The sequence below is a fragment of the Bos javanicus genome, chromosome 5 (assembly GCF_032452875.1).
Source record: "Bos javanicus breed banteng chromosome 5, ARS-OSU_banteng_1.0, whole genome shotgun sequence".
Taxonomy (NCBI): domain Eukaryota; kingdom Metazoa; phylum Chordata; class Mammalia; order Artiodactyla; family Bovidae; genus Bos; species Bos javanicus.
Window position 1 is genome coordinate 113,878,542 of NC_083872.1, and position 14,786 is coordinate 113,893,327.

The 14,786-nt window shown below is 54.6% G+C and overlaps 1 protein-coding gene across 5 annotated transcripts in view; it reads left to right on the forward strand.

Annotated features, from left to right (window-relative positions):
• The window catches only part of SERHL2 (serine hydrolase like 2), a 21,114-nt gene continuing 6,328 nt past the window's right edge, over window positions 1-14,786 (forward strand). The window contains exons 1-9 of one of the 5 annotated variants that reach the window (XM_061418742.1): window positions 2-133; window positions 927-1,076; window positions 1,193-1,306; window positions 1,646-1,687; window positions 2,087-2,106; window positions 2,528-2,602; window positions 4,206-4,315; window positions 4,717-4,796; window positions 11,378-11,412. In XM_061418742.1, the coding sequence (XP_061274726.1) occupies window positions 130-133; window positions 927-1,076; window positions 1,193-1,306; window positions 1,646-1,687; window positions 2,087-2,106; window positions 2,528-2,602; window positions 4,206-4,315; window positions 4,717-4,796; window positions 11,378-11,412 (630 nt within the window). In that variant the 5' untranslated portion in view covers window positions 2-129. Of the gene's footprint in view, window positions 134-926; window positions 1,077-1,192; window positions 1,307-1,645; window positions 1,688-2,086; window positions 2,107-2,527; window positions 2,603-4,205; window positions 4,316-4,716; window positions 4,797-11,377; window positions 11,413-14,786 lie in introns of all 5 variants that reach the window. The other 4 variants (XM_061418745.1, XM_061418744.1, XM_061418746.1 and 1 more) reach the window with 4 other exon arrangements.

Below are 14,786 nucleotides of genomic sequence, written 5' to 3' on the forward strand. Positions count from 1 at the left end.
GCGGGGCGGGGCGGGGCGGGGCGGGGCGGGGCCGGCTCCCTAGGAGCCGGAGCCAGAACGCAGGTGTCTGTCGCACGCGGGGAGACTTAGCTGGAGTGACGGCCTCCGTGCGACCTAGGGACGCGAACGATGGGTGAGGCTCCGCAGTCCCGGGCTCCCTAGACCGGAGTGGGATGGGCGAGGCCACCCACCTGCTTGGGACCGCGGAAGCGGGGTGGGCATGCCGCCCTCCCGGCGGTAGCACGTCCTTGTCTGCAGCCTGCAGAGCAGGCCCAGTCCCACCGGCGCGAGGGTGGGGCCCCGAGAATGCGTCGCACGTGGTCTCTCAGGATTCCGGGAGCCCCAAGTTAGAGAAGCAAATTCGCGGGGGCTCTGGGGGCACGCGTGTCTCAAGCCTGGCCAGGAGCGCCTGCGGGTGCAAAGGTCAGCCCTATAGGAGGCAGCCGGACCTGAGCGGGCCGGTGCCCCGGGGGTCAGGGCAAGGGGCCTGGGGTCGCGCCGCCCGCGCTGAATCCAAGCTCCACCTGATTGCCCCTGTGTGACCTAGGGCATGGACTGCACTTCCTGTGCCTCAGCTTCTGGGTTTGGGAAGGGAGGGCGAGAGTGTTCCAACTTACTGTGAAGATGTGGGGAGATGGGCCACCCCATCGCGCCGTCCGCGAAGGCTTAGAAAACCTTGGCCATTGCTTATTACTCTGTTTACTCCAGTTTTACAGTAAAGAAAACTGGGTCAAGAGGTTTTAGTAACTTACTCCAGGTCGCACAGCCATAAGTTACAGAGCCCAGGCCTAGCTAACCCCCACCCCCAACTTATTCTACAAAATTCTACTGTGAAGCCCTCCCAAGGTTTTTCCTCACCCAGTGGACCCAGCTTACCTCTCCGTCCTCCAGGTAGCCACACACTCACATCAGGCTCTTTATTTCAGGTCTCATCTCAGAGCTGAAGCTCGCTGTTCCCTGGGGCCACATTGCAGCCAAAGCCTGGGGCTCCCATCAAGCCGCCCCTGTTCTCTGCCTTCACGGGTGGCTGGACAATGCCAACTCCTTTGACAGACTCATCCCTCTTCTCCCAAAAGGTGGGCCTGGGGGCTGAAGGGAAGCCATGGGGTAAGGCAGCGGGTCTGTAGGAGAATCAGGAGTGGGGGAGATGGCTGACCTGGATGCCCCCTCCCACCCTCTCCCTCTGTCTCAGACTTTAATTATGTTGCCATGGACTTCGGGGGTCATGGACTCTCATCCCACTACAGCCCAGGTTTCCCGTATCACTATCAAAACTTTGTGAGTGAGGTCCGGAGAGTCGCGGCAGGTGAGCAAGAGACACAGCCTGTGTGTTTGTCTGTGGGGGTCGGGGGTGGGGTGGTGTAGGGAATTGGGGAGGTGCTCTGTGAATGGGGTGTGATGGCCAGGAAGCAACGCTGGCCTGAGAGTGCCTTGGGGTCTGGCCCTAATTCTGCCAGCAACTCATGGGTGACTTTGTGCAAGCTGGAGAAAGCTCGCTTCTTCCCATGAGTTCCAACCCCTCAGTGCCCCTGGGGGCCCTTTCAGGATGTTTCCTGAGTGGAGCATCCCAGGGCACAGGGACTGCGGGGCCGAGGGCAGGTGGGGGAGACTGGGCCCACCCCGACCTGGCTCCATGTCTTTTCAGCCCTGAAATGGAACCGGTTTTCCCTCCTGGGCCACAGTTTTGGTGAGTGCGCTGGTCTCAAGCTGTGGGGCTGAGAGGGAGAGGACTAGTACACAGGTTCCCTGCACCCCTGGGAACTGCAAGGAGATATAAAGGAGTTCGTTAGACACTGACCCGTGGGCACCATGCCCAGTGGCCTCAGGCAACCCCCTAAGGGACAGGTGGCCCCATGGATGGCCGTTGTCTCCTGATTTGAGAAGGGAAACAGAGTCAGGTCCGATGTAGGGGCCGCGTGGCCCCAGAGAGGGAGCCTCAAGTTTGATGGTGAATGCAGAGCCCCGCCTGCTGGTGGGAGACAGGAGCTGGGGGGCCTGGCTGGTGGTAGGTCCACCTCTGGGAAGGAATCTTGGTAGGACTTGGAGAGCTGGGGAATATCCGCCAAATACTCTTTTGTCCCCCCAGGTGGTGCTGTGGGTGGAATGGTGAGTAGATGGCTTTGCAGTGACCACCTCTGGCCCCTCCTCCCGGTGGGATGGGGAGAGTAGGAGCAGGAAGGGGTAAAGAGTAGGAGCAGGCAGTGCATTAGTGGCTTGTGCCAGCTTCCTTTGGAAGGACCCATGATGATCACTATTGTGAGGACATTCCTGATGGAGTTAAGTGTTTCCACTGCCCATCCCCTCTGTCATAGAGAACCCTGGAGAATCCAGCCATCACCGGGGTCAATGCTGGGTGTGGACTGTGGGGAGGAGGGGAGAGAAAGGTGCCCTGAAAGGATAAGAGATTCCTGGTGGCCTAGTGGTCAGTACCCTGTCCCCACCCGAACGCCAGTGTCCCCAGGGGACAGTCTGAGTCCTTCTCCTTCCTCTCCTCTTCATGCTTCCTTTCTTCGGTGTCGCATCATAGTTTTCCTGTATCTTCCCCGAGATGGTGGATAAACTCATCTTGCTGGAGTCCTTACCATTTGTCCTGGACACAAACGTAAGGACGGGGCTTGTGCACATGGTGTCACTGGGGTACCCGGGTCCCAGATAGTGTCCTCAGCCCTGCCCGCCTTGGCAGATACCAGGGAAGCAGGAGGAGGTGGCAGACGCTGGACAAGAGGGCTCAGGGTTCCCCACCCCCGCCGCCCCTGAGGGCAGGGTTGTGCTACATATTCCCTCGGACTGGGCAGGGAACAGGGTCACGGGCCTGTGTCATCCTTGGAGGCCCTGCTTGTGGCCTGGAGTCTGCAGAAGGCCAGGCAGGGATGGGAGAGGGGAGGAGCAGTGGGCTGAGGAGGCCCTAGGGGTGCACAGTTGGGCAGGCCCACCTGCACTCAAGTGCCCTCACAGTGTACACGCACCACACAACTGCACACAGGAGGCCTGAGTAGGGACTGGTGGGCAAAGCATTGACCCCTCTCACCAGCACCACCAGTGACGACCACCAGGGCTGTCTCTATATCTGAGTCCTGGCTCTGCCATTTTCCCTGCTGTGTGACTCCGGGCAGGTCAGTTTGCCTCTCTGGGCCTCAGTTTCCTCACCTGTACAATGAGGAGGTTGGACTAGGGCAGGGGTCTGAAGCCTCTGGGACCTAATGCCAGATGATCTGAGGTGGAGCTGCTGTAATAATAATAGACATAAAGTACACAGTAAGTGTAAAGCGTTTGACTCATTCTGACACCATCTCCCTCCCCCACCCTGGTCCAAGGAAAAATTGTCTTCCACGAAACTGGTCCCTGGTACCAGGAATATTGGGGTCCCCTGGACTAGATGATGTGGAGGCACCCTCCAGCTCTGACGGGAGTCTTCCTGTTCCCGAGGGCTTAGCCTCACACAGCTCCTTTATCAGTTTCAGTTTTCTTGTCCATAAGATGTCCACAGATTCTGTAAGGGCAGGAACCACAGCTGTCTCTTTACTACCACACACCCAGTACTGGCACACAGTAAGCACTCAATAAGTGCATTGCGTGAGTGGAGAGCTCGTGGGTTACAGTAGGATCTCCGAGATTGTGGTAACCACCACTCTGGAGTCCTTGTTGGTTTCACCCACTGAGCTGACAAACACCGTGCCCCAGGGGGCTTCCTTGGGAGTTTCTGGTGACTCTTTGCTCCTGCCGGGGTGGATGGAGGTGTCACTTCCCATTGCTGCTCCAGGCAGTAGGCCTTGGACGAGGCCAGGCCATGCTGAGAGTGAGTTGGGCTGGAAATGGGTGCACTGGAGTTAGGTTGTACCCCCTCCGCAAGTTCCTCTCCACCATGTAGTGTGAGAGTGTCAATTAGAACAGATGAACTTGCCGTTCAGTTGGACCCTAATAGTGCACCTTTGCAAGGCACTTGGCAGTTAACAGAGCTCTCCCTTCCCCTCCGTCTTCAGCCTGACCCCTCCAGCTTTCCCGGGCTGCAGGCTGGGCTGGGTGGCTGTGACCGAGGTGGACAACTTGCTTCAGGTCACAGGGCTAACTGGCAGGGGCTGATCCTGCGCCCTGCGTCTCTCGGGTTCAGAGTATTCTCGGGCTAAGAGGGTGTGCCGCTGAGTGGAGGGTGCGGCTGGGCGAGGAACTGGGTCCCCGCCCGCCCAGCAGAACCCATGGGCCTTTAGGAGATGGACAACTTGCTGACCTACAAGCGGAGGGCCATAGAGCACGTGCTGCAGGTGGAGGCCTCCAGGAAGCCCGAGCAGGTGGTCAGCCCGGAAGAGATGCTGCAGAGGTGAGTGGCAGGTGGGACCGGTGGGAGTCAGAGATCTGGGGAAGTTATGGACCACCGAGGGGGGAAGTCTCTGGGGCCTGGAGGAAGCTCCATCTCCTAGTCCCAAATCTGCAGCACACCTGTTTCTCTGTGTGCTCACTGGCGCTCCTTAGCCACCCTGGCTGGGACTTTGCCCTCATTCACCCCACCCTGTAGCTGTGCCCTTTGCCCCACCCCTCCACAAGCTCTCTGCCACGCCCAGTACCCCCCCCCACACAGACACACGCACACTCACAGCACTGAGGCAAACATCCCCACTGGTGCAGGCGCGTGTCCTTGGCGGGTGGCCTTCCCGCACCTTCCTCTCCTTTCACCTGGGCCCCCGCCCCCGCCCCAGGCACCCAGTGTCCCCTCTTCCCCAGGTTACTGAAAAAGAACAGCCACGCAGGCGAGGAGTGCGGGAAGCATCTCCTGCAGAGAGGAACCACACAGGTGGCCACGGGTAAGGGGCTCGCTGTCCAAGGCCTTTGCTTATGGGCACTGTCCTTTCTGAGGAATGGCAGTGGCTAAGCTTTACTGCTGCTTGCTCTGGACCAGGCGTGATCCTAAGCACTTCGCAAAAGTACCTCCTTTAATGCTCCTACTGACTTATGCGTGCTAAGTTGCTTCAGTCGTGTCTGACTCTGCGACCCCGTGGACTGTAGCCCGCCAGGCTCCTCTGTCTCCAGGCAAGAATATTGGAGTGGGTTGCCATGCCCACTGCCCTATGCTCGTCCCATTTAAAGCAGGAGAAATGGAGGCTCAGATGGGCCAAGCAGCTTATGCTAGGTCAGACGGCTGCTGCACATTCCAGAAAGTCACATCCTGTGGGAAACTTGGTCAGGGGTTTGGGGGCTCATTGTCAAGGCACAACGCTGCCCTGGTCTGCCAACCCTGTGTGCTGGGCGCCCAGTGTCCGAGGCAAGGCTTAGAGGACCCCCACAGGGCAGGGGACTTTGAAGATGTTTTTCAGAATGGAGAAGTTGAGTTGGTGGCACCTTGGTTTCAGGGCAGCATCAGGCCTGTGTTTTCTGCGTGTTATTTCCCAATATATTCAATCAGGAAACCTTCACCCAGAGTCTGCTCTGTGCCCAGCCCCGAGGGTGGTGAGCCAGAGATGACACCTGGCTGGCACAACCCCAGGGGGCCCCATCCACAAATGCCCTTGCTGGCAATGACTCCCTGAGGAGCTCAGAGAGCGTGGGCAAGCTCTTCCTGCTGTTAGACTCCTAGACCTTCCCAGGTGACTTCAGTTTATGAAGAACTAAATGAGGCTAGAGTCCAAAGTCCAAGTGTCCTTGGGTGGGGCGGGGCCCGGGTTGGGGGGGGGCTCAAGGAGTTGTGGAATTACCCCAGCTGCTGGAGGTGGGGCCTTGGGAAGTGATAGGGACCTTGAATGGAGACAGCAGGGCAGCCCCCAGTGGTCATCCTGTGGGGACTTGGGTGGCCAGAATTTCTAGCTGCTCAAGAGAAGCCAAAGGTCTGCTGCGCTGTAATTTTTTTTTTTTTCTTTTTGGCCACTTGGTGAGGTGTGTGGGGTCTTAGCTCGCCAACCAGGAATAGAACCTGGGCCCCCTGCAGTGGAAGTGCGGTGCCTTAACCACCAGACCACCAGGGAAGTGCCTGCTGTGCTGTAGTTTTTCTCAGAAGTTGCCAACCCACCATTAGGTCAAGGGGAATATCCCTGAGTGGTTTGGCAACCTGTTCTTGTCTTAGTCGCCATATCTGCCCCTCCCTGCAAATCCATAATGGAGAAGGGAGGTGGAGTGCAGAGGCCTATGGGCTCCGGCTCCCCTAATGGCAGACTGGAGGGGCCCCGAGGCAGAAGTGGGCTAATCTGGAATAAGACAGGGTGCCTGGCGGGTGCCTGACAGAGGCTGGGGAAGCCGATTAGGGCAGCCCGGGGTCATGTGAGACGGTGAGCGGACGCTGAGCCAGGTGTCACGGGGCGAGAGCAGAGGAGAGAGGCGTCCTGGGCAGTGAGCAGGCGGCTGGATGGCTGTGTCGGGACAAGCCTCTCTGTGCTACTGGGGCCCTTTGAGGCCCGGGGTTAACCCCAAAGCAGACCAAGCAGCCTCCCAGACCCAATCAGACAGGGTGACCCTGGGGAACTGATGTTCCAGGCTCCTCCTGAGTCCCGACCCCCTGACAGCCCCCCACTGCATTCTGGAGCAGGCCACACCCCCATCATCCAACCCAACCCCCCAGGATGTGTGTTTCTTTCCTAGGGCTGCCAATACAAAGCCGCTCACACGGGGCAGCCTACACAGCAGACATTTATTCTCACAGTGTGAGGCCAGAAGTCAAGATCAGAGTGTTGGCAGGGCTGTGACAGGCCGTCCGAGCCTCTCTTCTGGCTTCTGGTGGCCTCAGGCGTTCCTTGGCCCATGTGTGGCGCCGTCTTTCTCCCCAAGTCTTCCCAGAGTCTGAGATGAGAGCGCTCTAGAAAAAAATAAAAAAACATCGAGTAAGGGAGGCCAGAGTTGGGGCCGAGCTTGTCCTTTGCTCTCTTCAATAGAAGGGCCTGGGTTTACCTCATGGAGAAGGTGACCTCTGAACCCTTCAGGGATGCAGGGAAACCTCCAGGAAAGGCTTGAGGCAGGAGCTTGATTGGGCTTCTGGGAAAAGCAGGAGGCAGCAAGCAGGGCGAGGAGGGAGGTCAGCTCCGATTTTATCTGCCTCTTATCCGTGTTCCTGTCACAGCCCTGGCCCAGGCTGTCTAGAAACAAGCTCAGTTGTTGGCGTGAGGTGGGGAGAGTCCTGATCCGGGTGGTTTTCGTGACCACGGACAGTCCCATGTCAGCACCCGGCCGCTGCAGCTCTGACTCGGTCACGAGCTGGGCTGCCCTGGGGCTGCAAGCCTGATTTGTTTTGACTTGTGCACTTGAAACACAAAAATTTGACCTGAGGGGAATTTTGAATAGATGGCTTGTATTTAGAATAGAAAGACTGTGTGAAAATGGAGAGTTCCACTTTCTTTTTGTTCGTTTGTTTGGCTGTGCCAGTCTCGGTTGTGGCCTGTGAACTCTTAGCTGTGGAGTGTGGGATGTAGTTTCCCAACCGAGGACCAAACCTGGGCCCCCCGGGGTTGGAAGCACAGAGTGTTAGCCGCTGGACCATCAGGGAGGTTTTCTTCTGAAAAACGCAAAGAGCTGGCAACACCTTCCCCATAGACAACAGCAGGTGGACGGAGACCCCTCCATGTGCCGGTGGGTGCAGCGCCCGCTCTGCCCAGCTCCTGTGGGTGTTTGAGTCCATGAGCTTGGCAGGTCCCAGCAGAGAAAGGGAGTGGTGTGCCACCTTCCCAACACCTCCCGCAAGCTCTCCAAATGCAGAGATTTCTATGGGCTTTACCCAATAGGCACGCTGCTGCTGCTGCTAAGTTGCTTCAGTCGTGTCCGACTCTGTGCGACCCCATAGATGGCAGCCCACCAGGCTCCCCTGTCCCTGGGATTCTCCGAGCAAGAACACTGGAGTAGGTTGCCATTTCCTTCTCCAATGCATGCAGGCATGCTAAGTCGCTTCAGTCGTGTCCAACTCTGTGTGACCCCAGGGACAGCAGCCCACCAGGCTCTTCTGTCCGTGGAATTCTCTAGACAAGAATACTGGAGTGGGTTGCCGTTTCCTTCTCCCAATTCAGCCTCTAGTCCCTCTCTTTTCCCCAAAGGACCAGGGTGGAGCTGAAAGTTCCAAGCTCCTAATCATGGCTCGATCTTCCTGGTGACCAGCCCCCATCCTAAAGCCATCCAAGAACCACCCAGGATCACCCCATTTGAACAAAAGACATTCCTACTGCCCAGGAAATCCCAAGGAATTTAGGAGTTCTGTGTCAGAGACCAACTGTTAGGACAAAAGATGCCCCTAGCATTTCCACCGCTTTAGGAAGGGACAGTTTTTAGGAGCTCTGGCCAGGAGCCAAAGAGCAGGACTCAAAAATATGTTGTATCATATAACCATGGCACAGTCTCGAACTATCGGCTGTTGCAAGAAAGAGGGGAGTCTAGGGTTCTCATAACATCCCCTGCCTTCAAAACTATTTTCTTATAAAATGTACATTTCATGCAACTTTCCGGGGATTTCTAAACCCTTGGAGGAGGCGTCCCTCACAAGTCAGGGGCTGGGCCAGCCTGAGGGGTCACAGCCGCCAGGCCGACCTCAACCTCAACCCTCCCTGGTTCCTTCCCAGTAAAACAGATGCTGGCGTCTGCCTTTGTGTGGTTGTTGAGGGAATTAAATGAGGTGAATTGGCCCAAAGCCCTGCTCATGGCTGCTGGCACGCGGTGACTGTGGGATTGGAATCTAACTGAGAAAACACCATGCACCAGTCTCTTTCATGACCAGGAGCACCAGGGCCACTTGCTTTTGGACCTGGTGCTTGGACTTCTTATTTAAGTGACATCTGCTGTGGCCCACCAGTCTGAGAAACACCGTTCCTGCCCTCACAAAGGTCACTGTCACAGGAGAGGCAAGCAGAAAAGCAGACAGGTGCGGGAGTGTCCAGGCGGGGTGGGTGTCAGCTGGAGGCGAGGCTTGGAAGAGACGGAGGACGGCCTCAGGGCGGGGCAGGGCCTCAGGGCAGAGAAAACAGCACTGTGGGGTCCTCAGTACCTTGGGGGTCACCCCACCCCCAAGATAAACCCCCCCCTTTTAAGTCTTTTCACATCCTCTGAGCAGCAGAAGCTCAGGCTTGGAGGAGGGAGGAGGGCAGTGAGCCTGGAGGCCAGGAGACCCAGGGGTCAGCTCTAGTCCTGCACACACAGCGGAGCCAGTCATCTGTGCAGGGAGGTCGTGGCCGGAGACGAAGGCGGCCCAGAGGCCTCGGCCGTGGTTGCATCAGACAGCAGTGATCTAGTAGCGCAGTGACCAGAGAGTCTTCAATTACATGCTCCTTCTAAGTATTTTGAGTCACGAATGCCTAAGAACCCCTACCAACAATTAGCTATGGGACTGCCTTGGTGGGCCAGTGGTTAAGAATCTGCCTGCCCATCAGGAGACACGGGTTCCATCCCTGATCCTGGTAGACTCCACTTGGCGAGGGGCAGCTGAGCCCGTGAGCCCGTGCTCCTCATCAAGAGAAGCCACGGCAGTGAGAAGCCCACACCACAGCGGGAGCAGCCCCCGCAACCAGAGAAAGTCAAGTGCAGCAACGAAGACCCAGCGCAGGCAAAAAGACTTTTAAAAAATCAGCTGTGGACAAAAAAGAGACCAAATCTCCATGTCCTCGTGGAAGCTGTGACCTAGTAGAGGAAAGAAGCACAGAGGGTAGATGACAGAAGGCATTAGAAATTTCTGGGGAGAATGGAGAGAAAGAAGTCATCTGTGCAGGGAGGTCGGGTGTGAAGGAAGGTCCCGGAGGCCTGGCTGGGAGCGTGGTGTTTGTGCAAAGGCGCGTGCGAAGGAGGGAACAGGCTTGCTTCTCTCAGGCAGCACGTCTGTGGGGTGACCCATGTCACGCATTCTCTCCCCTACTCAGGTCCTACACTACTCAGATCAGGCTGCCTCCAGGCTCTGAGATTCTGTACCCTCCCTGACACCCTGCAGCTCTTTTTTTTTTTCAAGTATGAAAGAATGCAGGGAAAACTGTTGGTTTTATTGGTATTAGAGGGTAGTTTTAATATAAGCTTGTTAGATATTCAGTCACTTATCTTGCCGAACAACATGCCAAGATGAACCTTGAAGCATTTATACAAATGAAAATGTTTTCATTTTTAGAGTCCTCAATTAACTCTAAAGACTCAGTATACAAATGCAAAAACTTGAACTTATCAATGATCCATCAAAATGTTGCCCTACTAATAACTGAGCAGTAAAAAAAAAAAAAATTCTGATTTTAAAATTAAATAGCTCCAGGTGAAACCATGTAATTTCCCACATCTATTATCTTTGTATTCTGCACAGAGTTCCGAGGCAAAGATTGCTTCTAGCTTTATGCCCTACCAGAGAGGATGACCCGTGTGGCCGGCTCATCACGGCCTCTTAGCCTTCTTTCCTGAGAGATCCTTCACTTCTTTAGGAGGGGGCATAGGAATTGGTTTCCATGGAATTGGGTTATAAAAGGCTGGTTCTGGATAAGAATCCCCACTGTAAAAAATGGGTTCTTTTTCTGAACGCATCCCTCGTGCTTTTCTTCAGCAATTGTCTTTCTCTTTTCGGGTTCTTCCACTTCTTTCTTTCCAGCTGTTGATTTAATTCCTACTGGTCTTGGAGAGTCTCCTAGGCCAGGGACATGGGCACTGGTGACGGAATAGCTGGCAGTGTTCGGCTACATGAGCTGATGGCGGCTGCCATCCTAACTCCTGCAGCCCTTTCTTGAGGGGATACTGCCCAGGCGGGAATTGCTGGGTCATATGTCGCTGTGCTGTGCTGTGCTTAGTTGCTCAGTCGTGTCAGACTCTGCGACCCTGTGGACTGTAGCCCATCAGGCTCCTCCATCCATGGGATTCTCCAGGCAAGAATACTGGAGTGGGTTGCCATTTCCTTCTCTGGGGACTCTTCCCCACCCAGGGATCGAACCCGGGCCTTCCGCACTGCAGACAGATTCTTTGCTGTCTGAGCCGCACGGGATAGGTGGCCCCCGTATGGACCATGGCAGAGAACCCAGGTGGAGCTGGGACCACCCAGGCCTCCCCCGACACACAACCTTTCTTTTTTGGCTCAATTTCTCTCCAACAAGTGATGATGTTCTTCTTAGCTTTTTGGTACTTCCTGGAACATAAAGATCCCAGTGAACATTTCAGGGCTCCCAGAGATGAGATTGTGATGCCAGGTGGGTAGTTGTTCCCACCACCACCGTCACTCTGTGCTCCCTCCAGGATGGCCCGGAGGCACCTGCCTGGGCCACTCCAGTCCATGGCAGGGTAGCTATGGGCAAGCTCTGCTCTGAGGAAGCCCGAGAGGATGCTCAGGGTGGTCCCTGCGGGCCCAGACTGAAGCGATGAGCCCTGGCTGCAAGGACCCAGGGTCCCTGGAGAACCGAGCTGTGTCTCCACCCCTCTCCACTTGCAACTGGCGGTGCTGAGTCCACGTCTCTCTGCTTCCTTCCAGGTGTGTGGCTGAACAGAGATCGGAGGATCACTTGGGTGAGTGCTGCTGTCTTCTCGACCTTTCACAGTGCCTGTGTTCCATCTCTTTCCTTTTTTATGGTAGTAAGAGATATATATGTATAGCATGATAAATAACCATTTTCAAACCATTTGTGGCATTAAATGCATTCACGATGTTGTGCAGTTGTCACCACCCCAAAATTGTTCATCATCCCCAGTGAAACCTCCGCACCCGCTAAACACCACCTCCCCCGTCCTCTTTCAGCCCCTGGAAACTGCCAGACTGTTTTCTGTCTCCCAGTTGACTCCTCCAGGCGCCTCATATAAGTGGGATCACACAGTGTGTGACTTTTTGTGTCCGGCTTCTTTCATGTAGATAAATGTTTTCAAGGTTCCCTCGTGTTATAGCATGTGTTGGAATTCCATTCCTTTTGTGTCTGAGTAACATGGACATGGGCCTCCCTGGTGGCTCAGCAGTAAAGAATCCCCTGCCAATGTGGGAGACACGGATTCGATCCCTGGGTCGGGAAGATCCCCTGGAGAAGGGAATGGCATTTTTGCCTGGGAAATCCTGTGGGCAGAGGAGTTTGGTGGGCTACAGTCCATGGGATTGAAAAAAGTCACCACCACTCAGCAGCTAAACAACAACAAATACGGATATACCAGTCATCCATGAAGGCGAGGCCTGCTGTCAGCCACATCGTGGGCAGATTTGCAGTTCCATCTCTTTTCTTATGAGTGTCTGTGTAGAAAGACACTCTACACAGACAAATACAGACATTCTACAAAGACAGACTTGTTCTAGGGCTTTTTTTCCCCATTGTTTAGGTGTTTACATGTTTAGTCACAAAGTTGTGTCTGCTGCTTTGGGACCCCATGGACTGTAGCCCACCAGGCTCCTCTGTGCATGGGATATTGCCAAATGGTTACAAATGCTTAGATGGATTTGGAATGACTGGAAGGGCAATAGGAGTTCTAGGGCAAGCCAGCCGACAGCTGGGGGAGGGTGTGGTCAGAAGTCCCTTAGAGAAGGTGGGCCATGCCCGGCCCCAGGAGCGGGGTGGAGAAGAGAAGAACGCTCAGGTAATTGTGACCACACAGGTGAGGCCTTGGAGTCAGTTCTGGGCATCTGAGGGGCGTTCCTGCTGGAGGGTTTGAAGACTGAAAGAGACGAGAGAGGGACTGGTTAACAAAAGGCCTTAGAGGACTTCCCTGGCAGTGCAGTGGTTATGAATCTGCACTTGAGGGCTCAGGTTTGATGCCTCGCTGGGGAAGTTTTGCATGCTGCAGGGTGTGGCCAAAAAACAAGCCAACTAAAGGCCTCAGAAACTGGCAGGCAGCCTGGAGGCAGCCTGGTGTGTGACAGGAGTACTCTAGAAACTCAGTCGTCTCTGCCACAGAGAGGCTCTGTGACCTTGGGCAAGGCACTTACCCTCTCTGAGCCTCAGCTGTCTTGTGTGCAGAAAGAAAATGCATTCGTTCATTTAGTCATTCATGCAGCCAGTTGGTGAGCCGCCAGGAGGTGCCAGCCCCTGTGCATGCCTTCCTGGGGTAGCTGTGAAGACTAGCTAAGGTCACGTGCTGAGTGACCAGGCACCGTGCCGTCGCTTCCGGCGCTCACAGATGAGGCTCTTTCTGTGACCGTGTAAGAGGGTTAAATGCTCTCCACTGTGAGACGCTAGCATTAGAGGAGGGACATTCTGGCCCCATGGAGCCTGCTGAGAGCTGTCACCCAGGCCCAGGCGTGGACACGAGGCCTGAACCAGGGCATCAGCCAAGGGGATGGGAATGTTCGAGTTTTGTTTTTGATCCAGCTGGAATTTGTTCTCAAGCAAAGAGGGGTTGTTTGTTTGTTCAGTTGCTCAGTTGAGTCCAACTCTTTGTGATCTCATGGACTGTAGCCCGCCGGGCTCCTCTGTCCATGGGATTTCCCAGGCAAGAATACTGGAGTGGGTTGCTCTTTCCTCCTCCAGAGGATCTTCCCAACCCAGGGATTGAACCCAGGTCTCCTGCATTGGCAGGTGGGTTCTTTACTGCTGAGACACTAGGGAAGCCTGTGGAGGGGTAGGGATCCATTTTCATTTTTTCCCCAGAGGAACACCAGTGGGTCCACCGCCAATTATCCAGGGCCGTCCCCACCACGGGGCTCACTCTCTGTGGCTTGTCTTCTGGGTGCCCATCCTTGGCGGGGGAGGCGGAGCTTACGGCTCGATCCTAATCAGCAGGATCCTGGAGGCCCTGATGGAGAAGTCTTCCTCCAGGGAGTCTCCTGGCTGGCCCCCCTGGGGCTGAGTCAGGCTGCTGTCCCAGCTGTCCGCTTCCCAGAGCAGTTTGGGTTTTTTTTTTTCAGTTTCTGCAGTAGTACTACTCTTGCCAGTTTATTATTTTTTAGACTATTTATTTACTTGTTCATTTATTTGGCTGCATCAGTTCTTAGTTGCAGCACAAGGAGTCCTCACTGTGTCTTGTGGGCTCAGCCATTGGGGTGCGTGGGCTGAGTTGCTCTGCTTAGAGTCTTAGTTCCCCCACCCAGGGTCGAACCTGCATCACCCGCATTGCGAGGCGGATTCATAACCGCTGGACCACAGGGAAGTCAGTTTGTTTTTGAGGGTGTTTGGAAATGCCCTTCCAGCCTCGGGGACTGTGCCCACAGCTGTTCTGCAGGGGGAGCCGTGTGGTCATCACAGGGCCCAAGGGAGAGGGCCACCCACAGATGGGAAGACTCCCCTTGGGGCAGAAACTAAATCACCAAAGAGACAAATTCTAGGATGGGCCTGTCCCTGCTTTTTACGTCCCATCAATCTCTTTGTCCGCATCAAGTCACACGTTCTGATTCCTGTTTCTTTCTAACACGTTTTGATACCAGAACTAGTCCACTCTCCTTGTTCTTTCACACATGTTCTTGCTTTTTCTTGCATATTCTCACTTTTGAATGAAGTTTAGAATCATTGACTTCTGTTAAAAATTATATTGGGATGAATTTGTAGAATACTTTGGGAATTTAATTATGAAAGTTATGAATGAGGCTCTCCCAGCTTATAATAAAGGCACCACCTCAGTTCACTGGGGGGCGGGCAGTGGGTTTTCTAGATGGAAAAGTATGACCCCAGGTCCCTGCCTCACACAATATACAAAAAATTAATTCACCATGGATCGTAGAGCAAATATGAAGGGTGAAACAGTAATGTTCTAGAAGAAAAATTAGGGAATGGTTTCATGACCTTGAGGTAGACAAATATGTTTTAAGTAGACTAATACACACACACACACCATGAATCAATGAAAATGTTGATAGATACAGCTTTATTAAAATTTAGAATTTCTATTCATCAAAATAGAATAGTAAAAAAAAAAAAAAAAAAGAGGGACTTCCCCGGTGGCTAAGACTTTGTTCTCTCAATGCAGGGGCC